The 27588-nt window shown below is 59.4% G+C and overlaps 4 protein-coding genes across 8 annotated transcripts in view; 2 read left to right on the top strand and 2 right to left on the bottom strand.

The window, feature by feature from the left end:
- The window catches only part of Apc2 (APC regulator of Wnt signaling pathway 2), a 25513-nt gene extending 15893 nt beyond the window's left edge, over positions 1–9620 (top strand). For all 4 annotated transcript variants that reach the window (XM_004865947.3, XM_004865948.3, XM_021244848.2 and 1 more), the window contains exon 15: positions 2093–9620. In XM_004865947.3, coding sequence (XP_004866004.1) covers positions 2093–7136 — 5044 coding nt within the window. In that variant the 3' untranslated portion in view covers positions 7137–9620. The remainder of the gene's footprint in view (positions 1–2092) is intronic.
- Positions 9549–12817, bottom strand: CUNH19orf25 (chromosome unknown C19orf25 homolog). Of its 2 annotated transcripts, XM_004865946.3 has the most exons (3): positions 12646–12817; positions 12368–12499; positions 9549–11349 (listed from the first exon to the last, which is right to left on the bottom strand). In XM_004865946.3, the coding sequence occupies exons 2-3, from the start codon at positions 12495–12497 to the stop codon at positions 11126–11128; spliced, it is 354 nt and encodes a 117-aa protein (XP_004866003.1). In that variant the 5' UTR covers positions 12498–12499; positions 12646–12817; the 3' UTR covers positions 9549–11125. The 2 variants fall into 2 exon arrangements, 1 of the variants encoding a protein (XP_004866003.1); XR_015447531.1 differs by lacking the exon at positions 12368–12499 and having other exon boundaries at positions 11160–11349; positions 12646–12808.
- Positions 12818–14666: 1849 nt separating this feature from the next.
- Pcsk4 (proprotein convertase subtilisin/kexin type 4) lies at positions 14667–22186 on the bottom strand. Its single transcript, XM_021245137.2, is given in 17 exon segments — positions 14667–14849; positions 15029–15102; positions 15383–15507; positions 15624–15803; positions 15971–16088; positions 16160–16263; positions 16355–16455; positions 17947–18110; positions 18113–18137; positions 18227–18399; positions 18602–18690; positions 18781–18857; positions 18937–19077; positions 19155–19232; positions 20696–20800; positions 21225–21602; positions 22154–22186. Coding segments are annotated over 17 exon segments (2052 nt in total). The 3' UTR covers positions 14667–14762.
- A 41-nt stretch (positions 22187–22227) lies between these two features.
- Positions 22228–27474, top strand: Reep6 (receptor accessory protein 6). The gene is made up of 6 exons (XM_087201416.1): positions 22228–22461; positions 25269–25362; positions 25443–25581; positions 25695–25863; positions 26070–26154; positions 26726–27474. Exons 1-6 carry the CDS (start codon positions 22347–22349, stop codon positions 27399–27401), a joined length of 1278 nt encoding a protein of 425 aa, XP_087057542.1. The 5' UTR covers positions 22228–22346; the 3' UTR covers positions 27402–27474.
- Positions 27475–27588: the final 114 nt, after the last annotated feature.

A 27588-nucleotide genomic window follows, 5' to 3' on the forward strand; every position in this document is an offset into this window, starting at 1 on the left:
CCAGCACTTGGGAGGCTGAGGCAGGAGGGTGGGTCACCATAAGTTCAAGAGTAGCCTGGGCTACATAGTGAGTTGAAGGCCAGCCTGAACTACAGAGCTGAGGCCCTGTTTAAAAAAAAAAAAGTGGCTGGGGATTTAGCTCAGTGGTTTGGCCGTCTGCTTTGCAAGCACAAGATCCCGAGTTTCATCCCCGTACCAAAAAAAAAAAAAAAAGAAAAGAACATTACCACTTAATCTGGGCCTGGCAGCATACACCTGTAATCTCAGCTGGGGAGGCTGAGGCAGAAGGTTTGCCACAGGTTCAAGACCAACCTGGGCTCCATAGCAGGACCCTGTCTTAAAAAACAAACAAGGGCTGGGGATTTAGCTCAGTGATTTCGCCACCTGCTGCAGAAGCTCAAGGATCCGACTTTGATCCCTGGTACCAAAATAAATAAATAAATAATAAATAACTTAAGTAATGTTAACAATAAAACATACTTTAATAAAATAAAATATTTAATAAATGTTAATAAGTCAAATGTAGTGGCACATACTTATAACTCCAGTACTTGGGAGGCAGAGGCAGGAGGATCCCCACAATTTTGAGGCCAGCTTGAAGTACACAGCTGGACCCTGTCTCAAAAAAAAGTTAATAAAGGCCAGGGATTTAGCTAAGTGGTTCCACCACCTGCCTTGAAAGCTCAAGGTCCTGAGTTCGTTCCCTGGTACCAAAAAAAAAAAATCCTAATTATAAAAAAAAGTTAATAAATATTACCTATTATTTATGGAAATAAAATTTACTTTTAGTTATGTTAGTATATTCCAAATACTACATATGATATACTTAAATTGTTAATTTAGTCAGGTGCATCTGTAACCCTAATACTTAGGAGGCTTAGGCAGGAGGATTGCAAGTTCCAGCCCATTTTAAGCTACATAGATAGTTCCTGGCCAGCCTGTACTACATGGTGAGACAACATCTCAAAAAGAAAACAAGGAAAAAGGTTTATTAAAAAAGAATGTGTATAAAATTTATGACTAAATAGTATTCATGTAAATAACAGAGAATTTTGTTAAATATTAATAACATGAAAATTTATTTTAGCATAGCATTTCTCAAATATCTCATCAGATATATTTGTACTAAAATTATTTAAGAAAAATACTAAATACTAAGTAATATATATTGTTTATATATAATAAAGTACATGTGTGTGTGTTGGTATTGGGGGATTGAACTTGGAGCTCCAAGCTACATCCAAAGCTTTACTTATTTATTTATTGGTTTCTTGAGACAGTGTCTTGCTATGTAGTTCAAGGTGGCCTTGACCTCCTCCTGCCTCAGGCTTCCAAGTGCTGAAATAACAGCTGTGATTCTATTATCAAAATAATAGAATGCTGAGGCAGGTGGATCATTGTGAGTTCCAGCCAGCCTGGGCTACATAGTGAACTCAAGGCCAGCCTGAACTACATAGTGAGACCCTGTCTCAAAAAGGAAAAAAGAGAAAGAAAACAACAAAGCAAAAGAAAACCAAACCTCAAAATAAAAAGGACTGGGGTGTTGCTAAGTAGTGGAACACTTGTTTAGCATACATGAGCCCTGGGTTCCATCCCCAATATTGTTTAAAAAAAAAAAAGCCCTTTTTTGGGGGGGGCGTGGGGGTGGTTTGAGACAGGTTCTCACTATGTAGTTCAGGCTGGTCTTTAACTCACTGTGAGGCCCAGGATGGCCTCGAACTCAGCAATCCACCTGCCTCAGCTTCCCAAGGGCTGGGATTACAGATGTGCACAACCATGCCTGACAAAAAGCCTTTATTTTAGCATATCTCATGAGGTTCGTGGCATATATGTACTAAAAATGATTCCATTTTCTAAAATTCAAACTTCACTGGAGACTTTACGTGTTTATTTGCTAACTGAAGGCCCTGCTCTTGGTGGGAAGGACTTGGCATAGCTGGGAGGGGCGTGGCCAGACAGGGAAGGTGTGGTCAGGGTGGGGCATGACTGGGGAGGCCAGGGCGTGGCCATAACCGTGGGGCGTGGCCAGGGAGGGAGGCGGGGCTTGGTGCTTTGAGGACGTGGCCAAGCCTTGACTGCTCCCGCACTGCAGGCAGGTACTGCGAGACCACAATTGCCTGCAGACCCTTCTGCAACACTTGACGTCGCACAGCCTGACCATCGTGAGCAACGCATGTGGCACGCTCTGGAACCTGTCTGCACGCAGCCCTCGCGATCAGGAGCTGTTGTGGGACCTGGGGGCTGTGGGCATGCTGCGAAACCTGGTGCATTCCAAGCACAAGATGATCGCCATGGGCAGCGCGGCTGCCCTACGCAACCTGCTGGCCCATCGGCCCACAAAGTACCAGGCAGCAGCCACAGCCATCTCCCCAGGCACCTGTGTGCCCAGCCTTTATGTGCGGAAGCAGCGGGCACTGGAGGCTGAGCTGGACACCCGGCACCTGGCACAGGCACTGGGCCACCTGGAGAAGCAGGGTCTGCCTGAGGCCGAGGCTGAGGCCACCTCCAAGAAACCGCTGCCACCCCTGCGGCACCTGGATGGATTGGCCCAGGACTATGCCTCCGACTCTGGCTGCTTCGATGATGATGATGCACCGTCCCTGGCGGCGGCTGCCGGCAACGCGGAGCCCGCCAGTCCAGCTGTAATGTCCTTGTTCCTGGGCAGCCCCTTCCTGCAGGGCCAGGCTCTGGCCCGCACCCAGCCTGCCCGTCACAGTGGCCTGGAGGCTCAGAAGGAGTCTGGGGGAGATGCTGCTGTGGCAGCCAAGGCCAAAGCCAAGCTGGCACTAGCAGTTGCTCGAATTGACCGGCTGGTGGAGGACATCTCCGCTCTGCACACCTCGTCTGATGACAGCTTCAGCCTCAGTTCTGGGGACCCTGGGCAGGAGGTCCCCAGGGAGGGCCGCGCTCATTCCTGCTCACCATGCCGGGGCTCTGAGGGTGCGCGGAGGGAGGCTGGCAGCCGGGCCCATCCGCTGCTCCGTCTCAAAGCCGCACACGCCAGCCTTTCCAATGACAGTCTCAACAGTGGGAGCACCAGCGATGGCTACTGCCCTCGGGAGCACATGCAACCCTGCCAGCTGGCTGCGCTGGCTGAGCACCGGGAGGACCCTCTGCGTGGGCAGGTGCGGCCCAGCCGGCTGGACCTTGACCTGCGTGGGGGCCAGGCTGAGCCGCCTGCACGTGACACCGCGGCTACTGCTGATGTGGGGGTGCGCACCATCAAGCTGTCACCCACCTATCAGCATGTGCCGCTGCTAGAGGGTGCAGCCGGGGCGGGGGCACGGTCCCTTGCTGGGCCTGGGGCCTCGCCTGGTACCCGGAAGCAAGCGTGGATGCCTGTGGACAGCCTCAGCAAGGTGCCTGAGAAGCTGGCAGGTGGCACTCCATTGCCTGCGGTCAGCAAGGTCCTGCAGAAGCTGGCAGTGCAGGATGGGCCACTGTCCCTCTCCCGCTGCAGCTCTCTGTCCTCACTGTCCTCCACTGGCCATCCTGGCCCCAGTGACGGTGGTAACCTGGATGATAGTGACTCTTCCTTGGAGGGACTGGAGGAGGCTGGCCCTGGGGAGGCAGAACTGGATGGGGGTTGGCGGGGGTCCGGGTCCACCTCACTGCCAGTGGCCATTCCTACACCCCGCAGGGGCCGTGGGCGGGGCCTGGGGGTGGAGGATGCCACGCCATCCAGCTCATCGGAGAACTGTGTGCAGGAGACGCCCCTGGTTCTGAGTCGCTGCAGCTCAGTGAGCTCACTGGGCAGCTTCGAAAGCCCTTCAATTGCCAGCTCTATCCCCAGCGACCCATGCAGTGGGCTGGGCAGTGGGACTGTCAGTCCTAGCGAGCTGCCCGACAGCCCTGGGCAGACCATGCCGCCCAGCCGCAGCAAGACACCGCCGGCGCCACAGGGCCAGCCAGAGACCAGCCAGTTCAGCCTGCAGTGGGAGAGCTACGTCAAGCGCTTCCTGGACATTGCTGACTGCCGAGAGCGCTGCCAGCCGCCATCTGAGCTGGATGCTGGCAGTGTACGCTTCACTGTGGAGAAGCCAGATGAGAACTTCTCCTGCGCCTCCAGCCTCAGCGCACTGGCTCTGCACGAGCTGTATGTGCAGCAGGATGTAGAACTTCGGCTGCGGCCGCCTGCTTGCCCGGAGCGCGAGGAAGGCACAGGTGGAGGGCACCGCCGGCGGGAGGAGGCTGGTGGCCACCTGGAGGGACCTACACCATCCGGGTCTCGCAACCGCTCAGCCACTGACCAGGAACTGAAGCTGCTTCGAGAGTGTCTGGGGGCTGCTGTGCCAGCCCGGCTCCGAAAAGTGGCCTCAGCGCTGGTGTCCGGCCGCCGTGCCCTGCCGGTACCAGTCTATATGCTGGTTCCAGCCCCAGCCAGGGACGATGACTCTGGCACCGACTCTGCTGAGGGCACACCAGTCAACTTCTCCAGCGCTGCCTCACTCAGTGATGAGACCCTGCAGGGGCCCCCCAGGGACCAGCCCTGCACCTCCACAGACAGGCAGAAGCCCACAGGCCGCGCAGCTCCCTCCAGGCAGGCCTCTGGGCACTGGCCCAAGGCAGGGGTTGCTGGAAAGAGCTCTGAACAGACCCGGGGGGCTGGCAGGAGCAGGGCTGGTCTGGAACTGCCTCTCGGCCGGCCTCCAAGTGCACGGTCTGACAGGAATGGCTCTCGCCAGGGTCGCGTGCGTGGTGATGGGGGTCTGCAGTCCCTGTGCCTCACCACGCCCACCGAGGAGGCTGTGTACTGCTTCTATGACTCGGAGGAGGAGCCACCTGTCACCAAGGTGCCGCCCCCGCGGCGGGCATCCGCAATTCCTCGGGCCCAGAAGCGGGATCGACCTGCTGGCCGGAAGGAGACCCACGGTCCCTCCAAGGCTGCTCCACCTGCCCGGGCCCAGCCCAGGCTGATTGCAGATGAGACTCCGCCTTGCTATTCCCTGAGCTCCTCAGCCAGCTCCCTCAGCGAGCCGGAGCCATCTGAGCAGCCAGCCAGCTGTACTCGAGGTGGTGAGTCAGCAGTCACCAAGGATCCAGGCCCTGGCAGCCAACAGGAAAGCTCCCCAAGCCCACGCACTGAGGAGGAGCTGTTGCGGAGGTGCATCGGCTCAGCCATGCCCAGGCACCGGCCTCAGCCCTTGGGCTGTAGGCGTCGAAAGCCCCGAGCTGCCCGGCCAGACCTAAGGCCAAAGGAGGAGCCCCGAGAGTGTGCCGAGCAGGTGGCAGGCTCCGACCCAGCCTCTGACCTGGACAGCGTGGAGTGGCAGGCCATCCAGGAGGGTGCCAACTCCATCGTCACGTGGCTGCACCAAGCCGCAGCTGCAGCCACCCTGGAGGCCTCATCTGAGTCTGACTCCCTCCTGTCCTTGGTGTCTGGGCTGTCCATGGGTTCTATGCTTCAATCATCCAAGCAGAGGAAAGGGCGACAGCCAGGGCCAAGGGCAGAGGCAGGAAGCACTCATCGGTCAGAGAAAAGGGCTCCGGCCCCAGCCAAGAGCAGTGGGAGCTCCCGCTTGCCTGGAGGTCCAGAGAAGCCTCGGGGCACCCGGAAGACTGCACCTGGGGAACCGGCTGTGCTCCGAGGACGCACAGTGATATATGTGCCCAGTCCCGCTCCGCAGACCCAGCTCAAAGGCACCCCGGGTCCCCGCCCCACACGGAAGAAGATGGGGCCTCCTGGGCCCCCACAGTCGGAAGCCCCAGCCAAAACCCCCAGCCCTGGGCAACAGAGGTCTCGGAGCCTGCATCGACCGGGCAAGATCTCCGAGCTGGCCGCTCTGAGCCACCCCCCGAGGAGCGCCACACCGCCCGCCCGCCTTGCCAAGACCCCGTCCTCTAGCTCCTCTCAGACCTCACCTGCCTCCCAGCCCTTGCCCAGGAAGTCCCCTCTGGCCACGCCGGCAGCAGGGCCCCTCCCTGGCCCTGGAATCTCCCCGGTGCCCAAGACCCCAGCTCGGGCCCTTCTGGCCAAACAGCACAAGACACAGAAGTCGCCGGTGCGCATCCCGTTCATGCAGAGACCCGCCAGGCGAGGGCCACCGCCACTGGCCAGGGGAGCCCCAGAATCGGCCCCCAGGGGTCGGGCGGGGCCAGAGGGGATCCCCCGGGCGCGTGGGAGCCGCCTGGGTCTGGTGCGCGTGGCCTCGGCGCGCTCCAGCGGCAGCGAGTCCTCCGATCGCTCGGGTTTCCGGCGACAACTAACTTTCATCAAGGAGTCCCCGGGTTTGTTGCGTCGCCGGCGCTCTGAGCTGTCCTCCGCAGAGTCCGCGACCTCCGCCTCCCAGAGCGCCTCTCCGCGCCGCGGCCGGCCCGCCCTACCCGCGGTCTTCCTCTGCTCCTCACGCTGCGACGAGCTGCGGGCCTCCCAGCGGCAGCCCCCGGCCCCGCAGCGGATCCCGGTGGCGTCGAGTCCCGGGCCCGGCCCCGGCCCCCGCGCGCCCCGGCGCACCAGCTCCGAGAGCCCCTCGCGCCTGCCCGTGCGCGCCCCCGCGCCGCGGCCGGAGGCGGTCAAACGCTACGCGTCATTGCCGCACATCAGCGTGGCCCAAAGGCCCGAGGGCGCCGCCCCCGCTCCTGCTGAAGCTGCCCGCCGCAGCAGCGACGGGGAAGCCAGGCCGTTGCCGAGGGTGGCGGCCCCGGGCACCATGTGGCGGCGCATCCGCGACGAGGATGTCCCGCACATCCTGCGCAGCACGCTGCCCGCCACTGCCCTGCCACTCAGGGGCCCTTCGCCCGACGAAGGCCCGGTCGGGGCTCCGCAGCGCAAGACCAGCGATGCCGTGGTGCAGACGGAGGAGGTGGCCGCGCCCAAGACCAACTCTAGCACCTCCCCGAGCCTGGAGACTCGGGAGCTCCCTCAGGCCCCGGCTGGGGGCCCCGTCCCCGTTTTGGGCAGCGACGTGGACGGGCCTGGCCCCGCCAAGGTCCCTGCCGCTATCCCCTTCGTCCACGAGGGCCTTGGCGTGGCTGTGGGGGGCTTCCCCGCTAGCCGGCATGGGTCTCCCAGCCGCGCTGCGCGGGTCCCGCCTTTCAACTACGTGCCCAGCCCCATGGCAGCGGTGGCAGTGACCAGCGACCCTGCGGCGGTGGAAAAGGCCCCGGCCGGGGCCCCAGCCCACCTCTTGGAGTAGCGGGCTAGGCGGGCCGCCCGGAAGCCCCTCTCCAGACCCAGTCCGGCTGCCCGGCGGGCCCTTCCCGTAGAAGCTGCTGGAGGCCCGGCCCTCGGGCGCCCCTCCTGGCTCCCATCAGCCTCCACCCCAGGAAGGCTAAGACCTTGCTTCTGCACCGCGGGGCACGGAGGACTCGGCCACCGAGCACCCAAGGGTGCCTCGTCCCAGGCCCCTCTTTGCACAGAGACCACCCTCCAGCTCGGGCGGGGAACTAACCCCAACTGACCTAGGCGCACCTAGGAGGGCGGGGACACCTCCGGGTCAGCGTCTTCTGTACCTGGGCAACCCTTGCGGGAGGTAACAGCGCCTGCGCGAGGAGAGGACAGCTGGGGAGGATGGCGCCCTGCGCCTGCCAGCTGGGCCCGCCTACGTGGCATCCGCTGTGCGGGAGGAAGCCTCTAATTATGGCTCCTGGTAATTTGTTAATAACGACCTTGCCCGGTTTGTTTTCCTTCTCAGCCCCAGCCGGAGAAGCGTGGGATGAGAGGTGGGGCTCAGCCCCACGGAAAGACAAGCTCTTCAGGGAGCCCCCAGCCAACGTCGCCCTCTTCAGGAGGGTTGGGGTCCCCCAGATCACTTGGCGCTCTGCATCCCGTCGGGGAGGACTGGGGACAGGAAGAGCAGCCTAATGTGGACGCTGGGGGCCAGGAAAGCCTTGTCCCTGCTGATGACTGGTGTCAGGGCCCCAGGGAGGGAGATGGGGGCTCAGGGCCAGGTGGCGTGACCTGACCCACTGTCGAGCAAGAGCGTAGAAGGTAAGGGGGTTAGAACCCCTGCAGGGAGCCTAAGTGGAGTTGGGATGCCAGGGCCTGTGCTATAGGGAAGTGGCTGGTTTCTAGATTGTCCCCACTGCTTCCACTGCTGGTCTTGTTCCTTCCAATACCCTTAACCATAACCCTAAGCTGAGCCTTAGGGGGTGAGGCCTAGGCTGCCACAGATACCCAGGATGGAGGTGCTGAGTGTTGTGCCAGAGGTGGAGGGAAACAGAAAGCAGAGGGTGCGGTCCTCAGGCCCTGGCCTGGAGGCTGGAGCTGGCCTCAGGGGACCTGGGCATGAGGTGTGGCTCAGGGGTTCTGCACAGGAACAGGGCTGAGTGTCCTGCAGCTCCAGGATCTTCCTGCAGAAAGAGCCAAGGACCTCTCTCCTGTGGGACCTGCTCTGGCAGAGCTGCTCTTTGCAGAGGATCTGCTGCCACACAGCAACTCCAAGGCTCTCCTAGTGACTTTGGCTCTGTCCAGTCCACAGCAGGCTGAGGTCAAGGGGCCCCAGGACCCATGGTGACAGGAGACCCCATCCCAGAGATAGGGGTTGCTTTGTCCTACAAATTCCACTCTTGCTTTTCTGAAACATATCCTGCAGGACAGACACCCAGGATTGATGGGTAGGATGGCCACCTCCCCAAGGGACAGTGCTGGGGACCCCAGCGCTCCTTCTACATGGGGCTGCTAAGGAGCTTTGGGGGCAGAGCTGGCCTGTGACAACTGGCAGGGAGAGAGGACCTGGCTCCACAGAGGTAACCTCCTCAGGACACACCAGCCAGGTCTCAGAGGCCCCAACCCCAACTGTGGCCTGCACACTAGAGGCAGTCGGATGCTTGCTTGTTCACGCTATGGGTCAACTGCACCCCAAAAGGGCCTGCTGCTGGGCAATGGATCCCCATCCTGCTGGCTATAGGCCTGGGCCAGCATGGCCCCATCTACCATGCACTGTGAGACCCTGGGCAGTGCTCGCGCCGCCCTGTGCCTCAGTTTCCCCATGTGGGCCATGGGGAGAACTCCCAGAGCTACCTCTTGGGTGAGGAGAGCAGCTGTTATGATGGGGGAGGCACACACCCCCCCCCCCGCCCCATCGTGATGAAAGGGGCTGTTGCTCCTGCTGGCTGCCTCCAGCAGCCACTTCTGCCTTCTCCACCCTCTGTGGCAGGGGGACAGCCACACTCGCTATCTAACTCAGGCAGGACTCTGGGCTAGAACCAGCGCTGGACAGTGGGTTCCAGGAGGGTGGCCAGCGGTGTGGACAGCAACCTGAGGCTGGACCCAGAGGGTACCAGTCTTAGGATACAGATGGTGACCCCATCCCCTGAGGCTTTGGGCCAGGAGGGATGGAGGGGTCACCCCAAGATGGAGACCTGGGCCTCAGGCTGACAGACACTACCCCTCCCTGGGTGCTGACTTGGGGCAAAGTGCCCACCATTACCTCATCTCCTCCCAGCTGTCACACTGGCCTGTGGCCCCCACGCCTGACTCCTGCCTGGTCTGTCCAGCTTTTCTGGCTGCCAACCCCTCATCTCTTTCTGGGGTCTCCTCACAGTGTTAACTGGACATGTAAATAGGTACGGCCTCATGCACCCACCCCATTCATGTAAAGCATCTGTCTGGCCGAAGCACAATGCCCAGCAGGCATCTGGCTTCTTGTACACCTTTAATAAAACAAGCTGTCAAATCACCTCCAGCTCCTGATTTCAAGATGGGATGAGGATGGGGGAAGCCAGGGTGCCCACCATGACCCTGTGGGCCAAATGGATGCTTCAGGCCAAGCTGGTCCCATGTGGAGTTCTGAGGGCAGACAGCTCCCCAGTCAGTGGCCCACCTGGGCATGGGTCCCAACCTTGCCTGTGGCTGTGAGGCGGGAATGGAGGGCCTGCCAGCCACAGCCGCCCCCATCAGGAAGAGGGTACCAGGGGCCAGTAGGACCCAAATAAGCCCGCCATTTACTGAGAACATAACCAGCACACTGGAGCTGGGCTGGCCATGTCAAGGTCACTTCCGGTGAGCACAGCCTGACCCAAGGGGCAGAGGCAGTGTGAGGTGGTAAGGGGCTGGCAGGTGTCAGCTCCCCAGGTCCCCACACCCACCTGGCCTGGCAGCAAAGCTCTGGGGTGGGTGACCAGGGCAAGCCTTTGAGGGTTTAGGCTGGGTCCCCCAGTATCCAGCTTCTAGTTTAAAGGGATTCTTGAAGGCTTAAACAGTACCTCCATTTCAGGGAAAGAGAAAGATCTATTTTTTAAAATTTGATTTCTTGAGACAGGGTCGAGATCCTCCTGCTTCAGCCTCCCCAGCGCTAGGATGTCAGGCGTGTGCCCTTATACCTGGCTGAGAAACATCTTTGATGTTCCAGAAACAAAGCCTGGTTTCCCAGGAGCTGAGTCTGGACAGGAAAGGACAGCAGGCTCTGGGCTTGGGGCTGTAGATGAAGTGGACATCCCCATACCTGCTCCTGGCAGAACGGAGCCAGGCTTGCATCACCCTGTGGGCCTGGCATTCACTCTCCTAACACCTGGGGCCTGGATCTGATTTGTTTAGGCAAGAGCCCTTTTCAAGATGCTCTGGCCAGCCCCCAGCTGCCCATGGAAAAGGTAGGGCCAGAGCTGTGAGGGCAGTAGCATGGCCCGAAGACCCCAGCTTGTCCCCTAACCAAGGTGACACTAAGTGCTGTGCAGCTGGCTGGGATGGGGGTGGGGTCTGTCTTGAAGCCAGTGGGGACGGTGACTGCAGCAGCCTAGGGCTGTGGTAATGACCAGCCTGGCCTGTGGCAGGATCCAAAGATCCTGAGTCACACAGTCAACAGTGCAGCCAGGCCTGGGACTCAGGTGGACAGAGGGGCGTGCACACCTCAGGCCAGGTGCTTCTTACCCTGAGTGGGGGCTGGAAGAGAAGGAGGCAGAGCTGCACCAGAGCCCCACTCAGATCAGAGCTCTTGTGGGCAGAGGAGGGAACAGAACCGCTCAGAGCCGCTGTGCCCAAACCCCACCTCCTGAACCTGCAGCTGGGCCCCGATGCAGTCCATGGAGCCTGCTGGGTGGGTACTGCTTGCCCGGTGTCAGAGAAGGACGTGATGACCCGGAGCTTCCAAGGTCAGAGGATGGGTGGGACGTCATCCTGGGGTGCATGGCTCTTGGGGAGCAGCTGAGGCGGGCAGCATGGAGTGCTGCCCCAGACCCACAGTCCCAGTCAGTCTGAGGTGGCCGAGGTCACCGGCAGCACAGTCTGTGTCACCTGGCCGACGTCCCGCTCCAGCTCCTCACTGGCTCGACACAGGTCCTCGCACCTCTGCCTCACCTGGTCCCTGGCCTGCTGCAGCCGATCATTGGTGGCCACATAGGCCCGGCCCTGCAGATAGAACCGCTCCCACTGGGCCTCAGGATCCTCGGTGTTCCTGGAGGGGACTGGAGGCTCTAGGAACAGAACATAGCAGCGTCATGGCCAAAACTACAGACTCTGGGTACCTGTGAGTCCCCCACACCATGGGCTAACACTTGGGGACTTGGGACTGACCATGGGAGGTATGGAGCCCCACTTCCTGGTGGGCCCCCCCCCCCCACTAGTAGAAACCCTTGCTCCCGAGAAAGCACAGGGCCAAAGCCACAGGGCTGAAAAAGTGCAGTTTGGGGTCCCAAGGAGACACAACATGGTCCCTATTGAGCGGCCCTGAATCCAGTGCAGCCTGGGTGCACTAGTGCTCAGTTAAAAATCGCCTTTGTCACCACCACCTTCTTCAGAAAGGCAGTGGGAAAACTCAAGAACCCACAGGACCTGGGGGAGACACACCCTCTACTTGGCCTGGGGCACAGTGCTGCTCACCTCACTCACACCCCCAAACTCCAAAACTGGGGCTCAGGTACCCCAGGTCACCTAGCTCAGAGCCTATGCCTATGGAGCCTTGCTGTATGGCAGAATTTTCTGGGAGATGAAAACGTCCACCTGTGTGCTTACACACACCACATACACACGCATCAGCCACCAGCAGGGTTTTTTTTGTACTGGGCCTTCACACTCAGCTACCTCCCTAGCGCTTTTTAATTTTTGGGCCAATCTCAGCAGGGAGGAGGCTGAGGCAGGAGGATTGCCACTAATTTGAGGCCAGCCTAGGCTACATAGCTCAGTGGTTCCGCCGCCTGCCTCGCAAGCACAAGGACCCGAGTTCAATCCCCGGTACCAAAAAAAAAAAAAAAAGGACTCTAAATAATCAACTAACCAAACAAAAAGCCCCAGGTAGGGCATGGCTGCAGACTAACGTGTGAACCCATTTTAAAGGAACCTCAAGATGCCTTCACTTTACGAATGAGAAAAGGGAGGTTCATAGTGGACAAGGACTGTGCCCAGGCCCTCGGCTCAAATCTATGTTCCCAGTTCCACGATTTCCCCGGCCTTATGCTCCGGGGCTGGAGTTGGGGTGAGCGTTCCCTAAGCTACCTTCCGGGGCTAGTGCGGTGAAGACGGGGTCCTGGGCCGGCGCCCCCCGCACGTCCTCCAAGATCTGCTCCACCGTGGGGGGTGCGGGGCGGGTGGGCAGCACCACGCGCTTCTTGGTCTTGGAGCCCATCCCTGGGGACAGAGGAAGGGAGTAGGATGTCCACCTCTTGGTCTCTGCGGGGCCGATCTCCTGCCCAAACTCACAGATAGGCACTCCCCGCGGTCCCGCTCCCGGGGGTCCCGCCCTGACGCCCCACGAAGCGCTCCTCTGGGCTTACGCAGCGGGTGGCCTTCCCTTCGTCCAACAAGAAGATTCGGGTTTCAGAGTCCGGCTAAACGCCGGTCTCAGTTTCCCCTTGAAAACCTCTGCCGCAAATCGCTCCCCACAGGGACGGGGGCCTGGAGCCACGAACCGCGCCACCGCCACTTCCGCTTCCGGCGGAAGAGCCCAGGCACGTGACGTGCTCTTTCCGGCCTTCTGAGGGTCTCTCCGACCGCGAGACTCCGCCCCTCCTTAAAGGGGCCGCGACTGGACTAGAGGGATCTCAGCCCCTCCTCACCCCTTACACTCCTTCCCGTCCAGGGCCAGTAGACCTGGAACCTCAAGGGATGAGCATGAGTTCGAGCTCAAGTCTCTCTGGATGGGTAGCAAAGCATGTGAGGCTCGGGTTTTCGCAAAAGGGTGCTAAGGCGCCAACCCCATGTATTGAACAGCATCACTGCCTGTGGCTGGTGTGCCCAGTGGGTGTTCAGTGATCACCTCTGCTCTGATCACCAACGAGCTGGCCAGGGACGCAAGAGCCGTGTCACATCTTGCCTGCCAGACCTGGCTGAGGCTCCCCACATTTCTAAAACTCTTCTCCATGTGGAGAGGGCAGTAGAGGGTCCCTTCCCTTGTCCTCTCCCTTGCTGTCATCCTATTACCTCCCTCCTGGTTGGGGTTGGGAAGACCAGAGGGTGCTTTTTGTGTTTTTAGACAGCCTTATTGAGATGTGATTTACATACTGTAAAGTTCAGCTATTTACAGTAATTCTGTGCTTTGTATTTGTGTGTATGTCAAAAGTTGTGCAAGCATCATTACTACCTAGTTCCAGACATTCAAAAAACAAGCCTTGTCCTCATGAGCAGTCACTTGTGTCACCATGAGCAGTCTCCCATCCCCTCCCAAGCCCTGGGCCCATGAGTCCACTTCTGGTCTCTGGGTCCCCTTGTCCTGGGCGTTTCCTGTCCATGGAGCCCACACTGTGTCCTTCTGTGTCTGGGGTCTCTCGCCGAGCACAGAGTCCTCAAGGTCCATCCATGCTGTAGCAAGTGTCACAGCCTTGCTCTTTTTCTGGCTGAGTAATATTCCAGCCCGGGATGACCTCCCTGTGTTTATCAACCCCCTGATGGATACGTGGGCTGTTTCCACCTTCTGGGCTGTTGTGAATTGGGTTGCTGGGAGCCCAAGTTTCAGTGTAGATGTGTTTTTGACCCTCCTGGCTGCACACCTAGAGGTGAAATCTCTGGGCTGGACACTGACTATGCAGTCAGTCCATGTGATGAGCTGCTGGCCCATTTCCACAGTAGCTGCCCCAAGACCCCTGATTAGGGTGCTGTGACCCTGGCAGTGGGGGGAGAGGGGGTGGAAAGAGGGCGGCAGTTCCAGAGTTGGACACAGAATCAGCAGCATGTGATCTCTCACAGTCACTCCAAATCCTGGGCTCTCTGGCCTGCAGCTGATTCTTGCTTTGTAGCCCTCCGAGTCCTCTAGGGCCTGACACCACCCCCTACACACCTCCTTGCAGGGGTGCCCAGGACCTGCCCTGTCCCGAAGGGGACAACAGGCTTGGCATCTTTTCAACCTTTATTTTCCAATTCTGAGGTTGAACATGGTGCCCAAGACTGGACAGAGTCTGGAGTAGGGAAGGGATGGGGTTCGTAATCCAGCCTCTGCCCATCCCACCCCCAACTGACCCCAACATGGGAAAGAGACTTTCTCCTTTGGAGCTGAGCATCCAGGCTCCAAGTTTCCAGCAGCTAGCCGGGCCTTCAGGACAGGTCCCAGTGGGGGGCATATTGGAACGGCAGTGTCCCCTCTACCCTGGGCCCAGGCCAAGGCAGCTTTTGATTCTCCAAGTCTCCAGGTTCCAGTGCACAGCTGGTCCTGGGGTGGTGGCAGATGAAGCAGGTTTTGGAAGGGGCTCCCCAAGGGCATGGGAGGCAGGCCCGGCACCTTGGCCAGGGCTGGGCATTGAGGCTGGGGTAAGGGGAGAGAGCTGGAGGTGACTGTGGGGCTGTCCTGAGCAGGAGCCCCGGAGCTCATCCATGCTGGGTGGGGGGCAGAAGCAGGCGGTGCCAGGGCTTGAAGAGCAGCAGGGAGCCGGGGGTGTGGTGGGGCAGCCAGGCCCCATGATCACTGCCTGCTGGGTGTGGCCTGAGTGCCTTCATCCGTAGCCGGAGAGGCAGAGGTGCCCCAGGATGCAGGTGGCGTTGTCACATTCTGGACAGGGGACGCGGAAGGGTGCAGAGGGAGGGCATGAGGCTGAAGCTTCACCCCAGGGCCTGCCCGCTGCCAGCCCTCCCGGGGCACACACACACACTGCCAGCCCTCCCACCACTACTGGCCACTCACCCTGGCACAGCCCCTCTGTGTCCCACCGCACACGCACTACCGGTCACCTGGGAGCCTGGGGGCTGGGCCATCATGTCCTCTGCTGTCCCGTAGAGCAGCAGTGTGCAGCGGTGCAGCATCCCTGGGCAGGGGTCATGGTGGGCATAGAGGAGGTGCTATTGGCAGCTGGGTTGCAAGAGGCCCTGGCCCCTTTTGCTAGGGAGCTTTCACCAGAGCCCCAGGTCACATGGTCCCAGGCCACCAACTGCCTACTGTGCACCTTTAGCTGGACTCAACTAGCTGCCCCAATACCTGCACACCTACTGTGTGCCAACCATGACTGCTGAAACGGTCTCTCCTCCCTGGGGTCCCTGTGGTTGAAGGGTAACAGAGGAGCCCCCCAACCTGGGCCCAGCCCTCACCTCTGCTGAAATAGTAGCTCTTGTTCCACAGGCCCGGGGCCCACAAGCCCTGGGGGTTCTCATCCCAGAAGTGGGTGGACATGAACGTCCAGTTGTTGTAGCCCTGGCTGCTGTTGTCCAGGGGCCTGGGGAGCAGGGGAGGGAGGGTAGGGGGCCTCATGAGCAAGCAGGGCCAGGGAGGCCCACAGAGCCACAGGGTGTATCTGGCCATGCTATCCCGGGCAGTCCCCAGGCCACACACCTGATGGCCACCAGTGTGGAGCGGGTGCCCATGGGGCTGGTGAGTGAGATCTCCAGGTCCTCGCGGTGGCTGTAGGACAGCGACAGCTGCACCTGCACATGCTCCAGTGCGCGGATGTAGTGGCGGCTGCCGCTGCAGGCCGATGCATTCTTCTCTACACGCATCTGGAGCAGGATGGGGCTGGGGGCGGTAAGGACCCTCCTGTTGGCTGGTAGGATCTGCATTCACCGGTTAGGGGTTATGCAGCCCACCCTCTCTTGACAGATGGGGAAACTGAGGCCAGGGGCCTGCCCCCCCTGGGGCCCCCACCCCTGGTGGTGATGATGGGGGGGGCAGGGCCCCCTTACAGCGGGGCCATCACGACCTCCACGGTGCATTTCCTCTGGGGCTGCGTGGGCAGCCAGATGTGGGCCAGGTCCACCAGCAGCGCGGCGTCCAGCAGCCCATAGCCATAGTGGTGGCTCACTGCGTGGAGGGGTGATTGTCAAGTGCCCTGCAGACCCAGTGCCCCCATCCCCTGCCTGGCCCCACGGCACCTTGGCGTCCCACACCATTTGTCCTCCAATCCTCAGCCTGCAAGTGCGCCGGCTTCGAGGCACGGACCATGAGGTGCTGTGTGTCCCTCCAGGTTAGGAGCAGGCTGGGGGCAGTGCACGACAGCCATGAGCATGAGCCCGAGCCCAACGGAGGTGTGGCCTGAGGGCAAGGCTCGCGCGCCCACTGGCACCTACTTGGCTTCCAGGGCCAGGGCCATCATGCCTCCAGCCAGTGGCGCCGAGGCTGAGGTGCCTGTGTGGTTGTCTGTGCACTGGTGGTGAAGGTCTGTGGTGACCTGGGGACAGAGGGATGGGGCTGGGGTGCACAGTGAAATGCAGCCCTTATTCAACAAGTGCTGGGCTGGGGATTTAGCTCAGTGGTTCCACCGCCTGCCCTGCAAGCGCAAGGACCCGAGTTTGATCTCCAGTACCAAAAAATAAATAAATAAATAAATAAAACAAGTGCCATGGACTGAGCTTGAAAAGTACTGTGGATTGAGTTCAAAAAGTATTAAGGAGGGCCGGGGATTTAGCTCAGTGGTTTCACCACCTGTTGTGCAAGCTCAAGGACCCGAGTTCGATCCCCGGTACCAGAAAAAAAAAAAAAGTACTAAGGAGCCAGGCATAGTGGCACATGCCTATAATCCCATCACTTGGGAGGCTGAGGCAGGAGGATTACTGGAACTTCCAGGCCAGCCTGGGCTACATAATGAGTTCAGGGTCACAACTACACAGTGAGACCTTGTCTCAAAAAAGCAAAAACAAAAAGTAAAAGGACTAAGAACTGAGCTCAAAAAGTACTACAGACTGAGTTCAAGCAGTATACCAAAGACTAAGTTCAAAGGGACAGGGATATAGCTTAGTGGTGCTGCACCTGCCTGGCAAGTCCAAAGTCCAGAGTTTGATCCCTGGTACCAGAAAAACAAAACAAAACAAAAAAGACTAAGTTTAAAAAGTACAAAGGAAGCCAGATGTGGTGCTGCACACTGTAATCTCAGCACTTGGCAGGCTGAGGCAGGAGGATCACCATGAGTTTGAGGCCAGCCTGGATACATAGCAAGACCCTGTCTCAAGAAACAAACCAAACCAAACAAAACCAATCTAAGGGGGCTGGGGATTTAGCTCAGTGGTTCTGGTGCCTGCCTTGCAAGCACAGGGTCCTGAGTTTGATCTCCAGTACCAAAATAAAAAAAAGTACCAAGGATTAAGTTTAAAAAATACACTGGTACCTTGGTTCACGAACTTAATTCTTTCCACGATTCTGGTCACAAGTCAAATTGAATGAGAACTGAATTAAATTAAATGGTTAGGTTCTATGTTGATCTTGTGGGGAAATTTGATTCTGTTCTTGACCAATTCAGTCTTCAACCAGAATTGTGGAAAGAATGAAATTTGTGAACCAAAGTGCCATTGTACTACAAACTGAGTCCAAAAAAGTACCAAGGACTAAGCTCAGAAAGTATTACAAGCTGGGCATGGCGGTACATGTCTGTAATCGAAGTACTATGGAAGGCTGAGGTAGGAGGATCCCAAGTTTGAGCCCAGCCTAGGAATTTAGCTATTTAGAGACCCTGTTTTAAAATTTAAAAAAAAGGGCCAGGGATTTAGCTCAGTGGTTCCGCCGCCTGCCTCACAAGCACAAGGACTCGAGTTCGATCCCCAGTACCAAAAAATAAAAAATAAAAGTGTGTGCGAAGGTCCTGGGTTCCATCTCCTGCAACAAACACAAGTGGGAGGGAAACATGGTGGGGACGGGCGGCAGCCCTGACCAGGCAGGCGGCACTCACAATCTGTGGGTCGGTGGCCAAGCCACTGCCGAAGGTGGTGGTGAGGATGGAGGCTCAGGCCTCGCTGTACCAGGGCACGCGGCCCTGCCGGGTGGCGCCGCCCACTGAGAGTGTGTGGATGCTGCTGGTGTAGGCGTCGCAGTTGCAGTTCTCATAGCGCAGACAAAGAGTGTGCCCAGCCTGCCTCGGCCCTGGGACGAGGAGGCCCAGGAGGAGGCCTCACACCGGCTGCTGCCCAGCCTGGCCAAGCTGTGCCCCCCGGAGCCCTGTGGGTGCTCACCTGGGTCACGCCGTGCAGGAAGGCCTCGTGGCTAAGGATGCCTGGGCCGTCCACTCTGCGGCCGTTGTCCTCAGGGCCCCAGCTGGCACTGTAGACGTGAATGTGCTGGGGCTGCAGGCTCAGCGACTGGGCCTCGAGGATGTCGGCGATGGTGCCGTCCAGCATGCGCACACCTGCATGGGGGCGTTGGCCTCCCTTGGGCACCAGCCCGCGTGGCCCTCTCTCCCAGGGCCCTGTCTGAGGTCCTGGCACCGCCCAGCAAGGAGGGGGAGGACGCCAGCGCCTTCCTCCCCTCACTTGCCCCCCTGCCCCAACTGCTGCAGCGGCACCCTCTACCCTCTGTCCCCAGGCTGTGTCCCCCAGGGACCCTGGTACCTCCAATTCGGGCATTGAAGGCAACTCCTGCACTGCAGAAGCCGTTGTTGGCCATGGCTGCCACCCCCCCAGCACAGCGAGTCCCATGCCTGGTGCCAGGGCCAAGGGGGGGTGCCCGTCACAGCCTGATCCCCATGGGTCACTAGGAACCCCCTTGCACCCCACGGGCTAGGGCTCACCGGTTCTCATTGCTGGGCGTGTAGCGAGGCTGGGGGTCTGGGTCATAGTCGTTGAAATCATAGCTGGCCAGGGGGTCCTGGGGACCAGTGGGGATGAGAACAGGGTATAAGGCATCCCTGGGTGGGGGGACTTGGGACAGCCCCTGTCCCAGCTGCCTGAGGCCTCATGTAATTGGCCCAGAGGTCTGGGTGGTCCTTCTCAATGCCGCCGTCGAGGATGGAGATCACGACACCCTGGCCCATCAGGCCCTGGGCCCAGGACCGCAGGATGTTCAGGTCTGGCTGCATCTCATTTTTCTGTGCCAGGCAGGGGATGGGGTCAATGGGGTTGTGGTGGCCGCTGTGTATTTGCCTGCCCTAGCCTGGCCGCTCACCACGTACCAGGGGTCCATGGGCACCTCCAGGGACCGCTTCACCCGCCGCTGCACTGTCTGCTGCTCAAACCGTGGCACCTGGAGGGGACACATGGCTGGACTATCCCTCAGGTAGGGGCGAGGAGTGTTTGCTGTGGCTTTTTAATTTTTTTTTTTTGTACCAGGGATCAAACTCGGGACCTTGTGCTTGTGAGGCAGGCAACGGAACCACTGAGCTAAATCCCAGGCCCTTAAATTTTTTTTTGAAACAGGGTCTCACTATGGAGCCCAGGCTGGCCTTGAACTCACAGCGATCCTCCTGCCTCAGTCTCTGGAGTGCTGGGATTACAGATGTGCACCACCACACCCAGCATAGGGCTGCTCTTTAGGGTCCCCCCATAACTGGGGCTCTGTCTTCAGTGGGGGCCCCCCAGCATCCCAGTGTATCCATCCTCAGGCCCAAGACACATGGACAGAGTCAGGGGTGTCAGCTTCCTCTGTCCCAGCACTGCTCCCTCTCCCTCCCTGCTCCACATTCTTCTGTCTAACCCTGCCGGCTCCCTCCTGCATCGACTCCCGAATCAGCCACTTCTTCCTCCCCTTCCCCATCCAAGGGTCACACCCACCTCCTCCCTGGCTTTCCATCCTCCAGTCCACAGCCCACAAGGCCCTGAATGTGCATCTCCCACTAGCTTTCTTACTGGTTACTTAACTACAGCTGTGACCACTTTGACATTTCAAGGGCACCTGAACTCACCTCCACCCCAGGACCTTTGCACATGCTGTTCTGCCAGCCTGGACTGCTCTTTCTTGGACATTTGCCCTGCTTCCTTTTTTTTTTTTTTGGATCGAACTTGGGACTTTGTGCCTGTGAGGCAGGCGGCAGAACCACTGAGCTAAATCCCCAGCCTCCTGCTTCCTCTTTACCGCCTTCATCTCCCATCCCCAACTAGTTCATATCTTCCACCCCATGTAAGGATCCTGGCAGTCTCCTGGGTGCCAACCTGGCCCTGATACCTATCTCTTTGTCCCCCACATCTGATCTGTCCTGCGCACCCTGAACCAGCCACCCTTCTAGGTCCCCAGCTCTGAGCATTGAGAGCCTGGGTCCTTGACCCAGTTCTGCCAGACTCACTGGGCGTCGTTTTTTTTTTTTTTTGGTACTGGGGATTGAACTTGGGTCCTTAGCTTGAGAGGCAGGTGGCGGAACCACTGAGCTAAATCCCCAGCCCTTGGTGTCTTAACACTCCTCCTCTGAGGGACCATTTTCCTGTGTGGTGAAATGGGCCAGCGCCTCTCCTGGATCCTATGAGCTGGAGGGCAGGGAGTGGTTGTGGTGTTCCCTGTCCCCTGACCTCAGTTTCAGGGGCCTTCATCTTTCCAGGAAGACATAAGTGCCAGGCTCACACATGCCTTCCCCGTCTGGCCCCCACTGAGGGGACCAGGTGGAACCCAGATCTCAAAGAGAGACCATTTATGGCAGTTGCAAGAATAAGAGAAGGCAGCATGATGGCCCAGGCACCAGCCGAGACCCCGAGGGGCAGCCTCCCGGCTAGGCTCACCTTTGGGTCTTTCTTCAGACGCAGGCGGTGGCCCCAGTGAGGGCTCAGGGACTGCTGGGCCACACCCCTGTGCCGCAGGTGGAAGTACTGGCCATCAGGGAAGATCTGGAAAGGAGGGGAGCAGCCACCTCGCTGGGACCAGCTTCCCCGGTGGCGCCCTCCCCCCCGGGTGGGACCAGTGTCCCCTGGCTTGAACCCTCCTCCAACCAGGTTCCCAGGCAGGGGCTTCAGGCGCACCCCGGGAGTCATAGACCCTCAGTTTCTTCACAGTGAGCTACATCCCAGGGCTCTTTTATTTTTTATTTTGAGATGGGGTCTCGCTAAATCCTTAAGTTGCCCAGGCTAGGCTGGAACTTGGCATCCTCCTGCCTCATCCTCCCAGAGTGCTGGGATGGTAGGCATGCACCACCACGCCCAGCTGGGCTTGGGTTCTTGATATTTAGGAAGTCACTGGGGACCCTGTCCTATATATCAGGGTCAGGGGTCATCTGTCCCTTCGCTTTCCCTCATCCATCCGAGTGCCACCTACCTGCCCCAGATTGACGAAGCCAAATTTGCGTGCCAGGCGCTCGGCTTCCCGGTTACCCTGGGTCACCTGCACTGCCCAGCTGCTGACATAGATGGGGACCCGGGCCGACTTCCACCCCACAGCCAGGGGGCGGACGAGGACCAAGCTCGGAGTCAAGACCCGGATCCGTCAGAGTGCAGTTGGGGTGAGCCGCAGCGCGGCGGGGGCGGGATCGGGGCGGGGCCTGTGGGAGCCCCTCCCTCCAGGCAAACCGCCGAGTCGGGCCGGCACCGTAGCAACCTCGAGGGCTTCAACTCCCTGGGGCTTGCGGTTCCTTTTCTCTCCACGAGGGGCGGAAAGACCCAACAGAAGTCGTGGGGGGAACACATGGTCACAGACCTAAGCCCTCTGGAACCCCAATCTCCCCATTTGTACAAAGATCCAAATCTGGCTCAGAAGAGCAAGTTCACTGTAGCATTAAAGAACCCTGCCACCCTTTATTTGGCCCTGCCCACTTTTACACACCCTTCCTTCCAGAATCAGCTCCTCTTATTCTGTTCTAACCAGAATTGTTTTCGGGTAAGTCCCGCCCCCTCTGTTTCGCCACGCCTCCTGGCCGATCAGCCCCGCCCCTCTTCTTTTCTGTCCTCTTCGCTTCTCCAATCATCTCTGGCTTTTCTGGGTAGGGGTGGGGTGGTGGGGGTGGAGGAGGGGACTGGGAGAACACTGGGTCTGCCTTTCCCAGCACTCCTCTCCCCTCTGCCCCGCTCTACAGGGGAGCTAACAATGACCGGCCTTGACGCCGTCCCTCAGATCAGCCACGTCCCACTCCCTCTCGGCCAATAGAAGCTCTCGGCAGCCGCGCCCCGCCCCCTCCTCGCCGCTTCCCTGCCTTGGTGACAGTGGGCCGCCGGAGGGCAATGCGGCGAGGGAGACGGGGCAGGTCCCACCTCCTTTGCCCGCCCAGCCCGCCCATTGACCATAGCGGGGGCCCGGAGGCGGAGCCCAAATCGGGGGCGGAGCCCGGCGGTCAGGGGCCGGAGCAGGGCCGCCAGCAGAACGGCAAGAGAGTTCGCGCGCGGCGGGACCGGTGCGCGGGGCAGCAGGCGAGCTCGAGCTGCCAGTCACGGGGCGGGCGAGGCCATGGACAGGTTGCGCCGGCTCTTCGAGCACTTTCTGGAACAGAGGAACTTTGCCACCGAAGCGCTCGAAGCGCTCGAAGCCAGGACCGGTGTCGAGAAGCGGTATCTGGCCGCGGGTGAGCCGTCGGGACGCTCGCCCCATTGCACCTACGGGCTCGCCGAGGCCCGGGCACTGAGGTCGTAGACCGGGCGCTTCTCCCGGGACCGGCTGCAGGAGTCCGGACCGGGCGAGGCGCGCGCCCCATTGTCTGCCAATACGCCCTGATCTGGGGAGGGTTCCCGGACCCGGACCTTTGGTGGCCCGCAGCCCCTGTCCTGCGCTCACCGTGCCACCTCGAGCGAGGGCCACCCCCGCCTGTAGCCTTGGTCCCTGCCATCCCCTGTCCTCTCCCTTGGCACCCTGGGTGCCAGCCAGGACTAAGTCTGGTCCTTCCAGTTGTCCAGCAGGTCCCAGGGGACAGGGGACAATCCAGGTGCCAGAGTGTCCCCTGGAGCCCTTCCCGCGTAGACCCCAGCCTGGAGCGAGGGAAGCCTGGTCCCGAAGGGGACCCTTCTGCCTGCCGCCTGCTCCCTTCCCCCAGCTCGGTGGCTTTGCACCATTGTGGGTCAATATTTGTTGAGTTGAGCTGTTTGACATCTGTGATGGGACCCGAGGAGGGCCTCATTGTCATTCCATTTTGGTTCTTTTCCTCCTTGGTAACAGAAGCACATGAGCGGCCCTGCTTGGTTCCGAAACTCTCTGGGTAGCATAGCATTGGCCTTCCTCCAATCCCGGCCTGATTTGTGCAGTATTGAGGCCCCTGCCTTTCCAGGAAGTCCCTTCCCATAAATAAATCGCAAGGGGCCACATGGGAGGGCGCAGGGTCTGCGAGTAGGGCCCTGCCAGGTGCCTTGAATGCTTGTGGCTGGTTTCTGGTCGTCCACATTCGCCCCATTTCCCTGCCAGCTGGAGGATTCCCACACCAGCCAGCCAAGGACCACCTGAAGTCTGTGCCCAAATTCCCACAGGTCCCAGACTGTGCCTGCCCGGCCTCAGGCCCTGACCTTTGACCTGGCTTTCCACATGGCTGGGACCTGTGGGTGGGGAATTTGGGTCACAGAGCAGCAGGAGGAAGGTGGTGGCAGGGAGGTGCCAGCTGGGGAGGGAGCGGGCACAGAGAGGCAGGGGCCTGGTGGGGAGCTGCCTCCGTGTCTGAAGTCCCCCCCCATCCCCTCCCCGTGTCCCATCTGTTGCTGATGTCTGCAGACTGTGGCTCCTCACGTCCAAGGTCATCCACCCTCTGCTGAGGCTGCAGATTTGAAAGGGATTTAGGGAAGGGTGCCCTGGAAGAGCCCTTCCTCCTCCACTAGCACTTCCAGCGAAGGGGGTCCCCCACCCTCACCCTCCTTTCCGTGATACAAGGAGCCTTCGGCCACACCACCAAAGCCTGTGCCCCTCAGGGAACAGAGGATGAAACTCGGAGAAGGCAGTGCTGGAGGTCACAGGGCCTCCTGGGCTGTTCCCCCCCTGACAGAAGGGTGGGGGTGGCCAGGTTCTGCCCTTTAGTCCAGAAGTGGCTTCCAAATCTCCCTGCAGATAACAGTCTCTGGGGAGCAGGCAGGAGGCTGTCCAAGGTCTCCGGAGCTCAAAGGTTTCCCCCGAGACCTTGCAGGACCCACAGCCGCCACCCCGGCCTCTGTGGTGTTCACTGTTGAATGAGATGGGGGGAAGGTTGAGCCACACACACCACAAGTGCTTAATCAGGATGGGGGCTGAGCTCCTGCCCCCCCTTTTTTCTGAACCTACATTGCCTGGTATGTTTTAGTGGTCAGATGTTCAACACACGTGGAATAGGTTCTCTAACTCACAGCAACCCTAGCATGCTGGGGACGTTTACAGATGGGGAAACTGAGGCTTCATGCAGGAAGTCTTGCTCAATTCAGCAGTGAGCAAGAGCAAGTGGCCCTCCTAGCTCTAGGGGACCCGGATGCTGGGCTTTGCTGCCTCCCTTTAAGACAGAGGCTCTCAAAGTGGGCAACACTACACTCCCATATTTGATGATGTTTGGGGACTTTTTTTCCCAGTATGGGGGAGTGAGCCCAGGTCCTTTGCCCTGAGCTACTCTGCCAGCCCTTTTTCTTTTCTTTTCTTTTCCTTTTTCTTTTCTATATTTTGAGACAGGCTCTCACTAAGTTGCCCAGGCTGGGTTTGAACTTGAGATCCTCCTGCCTCAGCCTCCCAGAGTGCTGGGACGACAGGTGTGTGTCACCACACCCCACTGTCTGGGACAATTGTGGTTGTCACAACTGAGGGTTCTCCTGGCACAGAATGGGTGGAAGTCAGGGACACTGCAGTACAAAGGACTCCCCCCAATAAGATGAATTGGCCTCAAATGTTAGCAGTGCTAAGGGGAGAGACCCAATAAATACTCTGTTGCCTTCCCCAGCTCACCAGGAATCAAAAAGTAATGATTCATAGCCTCACTTTTACTTTTTTTTTTTTTTGTACTGGGGATCGAACTCGGGTCCTTGGGCTTGTGCAGCAGGCAGCGAAACCACTGAGCTAAATCCCCAGCCCATTTTTACATTTTTTTCTGCATCATTTGGATTCAAATGCTGGCCTCTTTTTTTGAGGCCCCTATAGGTCCTGGAACAAGATTCATAATTGCAGATTATCACTTATTCATTCAACAAACATTTATTATGCAGCTCCTTTGTATCTACCCCACCCCTGAGCCCTGGCCTCCACCCAAGGTCCTCGCCTGCCCCCGGAGGAGCTCACAGCCCCATGTGGGAGACAAATGCCTGGGGCCTCATAGTGGGGCTGGGGGCCAGGTGCGTTCCTGCTCTGGAGGTGTCATCAAGGCTCCAGGAAGGAGGTGAAGGTTGCAGACTGCATCACCAGGGTGCCCAGGCCCCCATGGAGTACCCCTTTCTCCCGCAGGAGCTGTCACTGTGCTAAGCCTGTATCTTCTCTTTGGCCACGGGGCATCTCTACTCTGCAATCTTATCGGATTTGTGTACCCCGCCTATGCTTCGTGAGTGCCCTGCCCAGCTGCCCTGGCCGGGGGTCTCCCGGGGCCCAGGCAGCCCCTGAACCCGCTGTGCCCCCCTGCAGAATCAAAGCTATCGAGAGTCCAAGCAAAGAAGACGACACTGTGTGGCTGACCTACTGGGTGGTGTACGCCCTGTTCGGGCTGGCAGAGTTCTTCAGCGATCTTCTGCTGTTCTGGTTCCCTTTCTACTACGTGGGCAAGGTGGGCAGGGACCTGGGGGCCCGGCAGCAGCTGGTCGCCCACTGTGGGGACTGGGGGAGACCAGGGGGCTGGGCAGAGACGGGCACACAGTGTGACCCCGCGCTGCCCTGCAGTGCGCCTTCCTGTTGTTCTGCATGAGCCCCGGGCCCTGGAACGGGGCACTGCTGCTGTACCAGCGGCTCGTGCGTCCGCTCTTCCTAAAGCACCACGCGGCTGTGGACAGCGCCGTGAGCCAGCTCAGCGGCCAGGTCCTGGACACGGCGTCCGGAATAACGAGGGATGGTGCGTGCTGGAGGGTGCCCGGCTGTGTCTGTCTCCTGGGTCTCGGCTTGACCGTCTATCTGTGGGCCCCAGCCTGTCCGTCTGTCCCGACTCCCCTCCTGACTGACTCCTCTCTCTCTGGCACTGTGGCCGCCCCTCTGTGCTCTGTGCTCCCCCTCATCCCCCCTCTCACTGTCTCCTCTCTTCCCCATGCTCTCGGGACCCAGTGCTACGGGCCCTGGCCCTCGGCCGGGCATTCGTAACCCCGGCAGTGGTGGCGGAAGCCCCCATGGCCCTGGAAGGCGACTGTACGTAACACTTAATGCCCAGGAGGTTGGGGCTGGGTGCAGGCGTGTGTGTGAGCCCGAGTGTGAATGTTCACGGCATGTGGATGTGTATGCATGGTGTCCCATGTGCTTGTGTGCTGACTGTGTGATGTGTGCTCTGCAGTGTGAGTGTACATGTGTGCGTGTGTATATTGTGAGAGCATTGTATACATGAGTGTGTGTGTACACATGTGTGTGATCGCATTGCACATGTTGGAGTGTATGCATGTATGCGAGGCTGTGCTTGTGTATGAGCTTGCATGTGCAGATGTGTGCGCACACATGTGTGCAATGTCTGTGCCTGTGTGCTGGAGTGCCATGGATGCCCTATGAGTGTACACGTGTGCAGGTGTGCACGCGTCGGGATGTGGATGTGTGGGTGTGTGCATGCGTGTGTATTCATACACACAGTCGTCCCTGCCACGAGTGGCCCCCTCACCTCTCCTGCTGACCCACACTTGGCACCACTGGCCTGAATCCCGTTTCCCAACTGCTGGGGGTCCCACAGCCTGTCCAGCGCCCACCCCCCTCACCCCGTCACCCCCCTCTCTCCACAGCCCTGCCAAACCCGAGCCCTCTGCAGAAGGGCAAGTGAAGCTGCCCTCCCGCTCTGGCATGGACATTCCAGCTGGTGAGAAGGGCCACACCGCAGGCCCCCAGCTGTCCATGGAGGCCCCTCCCAACTCCCTGATGACAGAAACCCAGCCCAGCTGCTCCAGCCTGGGCAAGCCCCCTTCCCGTGTCACCTCAGGCCACCCCCAGTCTCTGGGTGGGCCAGGCTCGGGGCCCCGGGGCCAGCTGGCTTCCCACTCTGCCACTGGCTCCCAGCTGCCCAAGAAGGCCCAGGGCCCAGCTCAGGGGCCAAGTAACCATTCCAGCCAGGCTCCCAAACGCCCTGGGGTCTCCGATCCTCCCTCAGGGCCCTCACCCCCAGCCACCTCCAACCTGAAGCCTGCACTCAGCCAGTCTCCCAGCAGTGCTCCCAGCCTGCCCCAACCCCTGAGCGAGCCCCAAATCCAGGCCTCTGAGACCAGCAAACAGCCCCAGGACAAGGGGCCTACCCAGCCGGCAGTCAGCTCCATGGAGTCTGAGCTGAGTGGCCCCAGCTTCTCAGAGTCCTCCCAGGACTCCACGTCCGAGTCCACCGCAGAGCTCACCTGGTGTTGGCTGTGCTACAGACCCCACCTTCGGTGCCCAAGGCACTGCTGGCTGCTGGAGCACTTGGCCTACTAGCGCCCCTCATCTGGCTCACCAGGCCCCCTGAAACACTGGGCCTGTTGGGTGTGCAATAAAGTAACTCCCCAGACCTGTTTATCATCTGTGTTGGGGGCGGGCAGGGGCTCCAACCCTACATGCTGGTGATGCAGGCTGGCTCCATTTTACAGAGGAGGAACCTGCGGCCCAGGGAGGCAGATTGGCC

This window comes from Heterocephalus glaber, unplaced genomic scaffold (genome assembly GCF_053883595.1).
Source record: "Heterocephalus glaber isolate CG9 unplaced genomic scaffold, H.glaber_assembly_v1.0 deba00001760, whole genome shotgun sequence".
In the NCBI taxonomy this organism is placed as follows: domain Eukaryota; kingdom Metazoa; phylum Chordata; class Mammalia; order Rodentia; family Bathyergidae; genus Heterocephalus; species Heterocephalus glaber.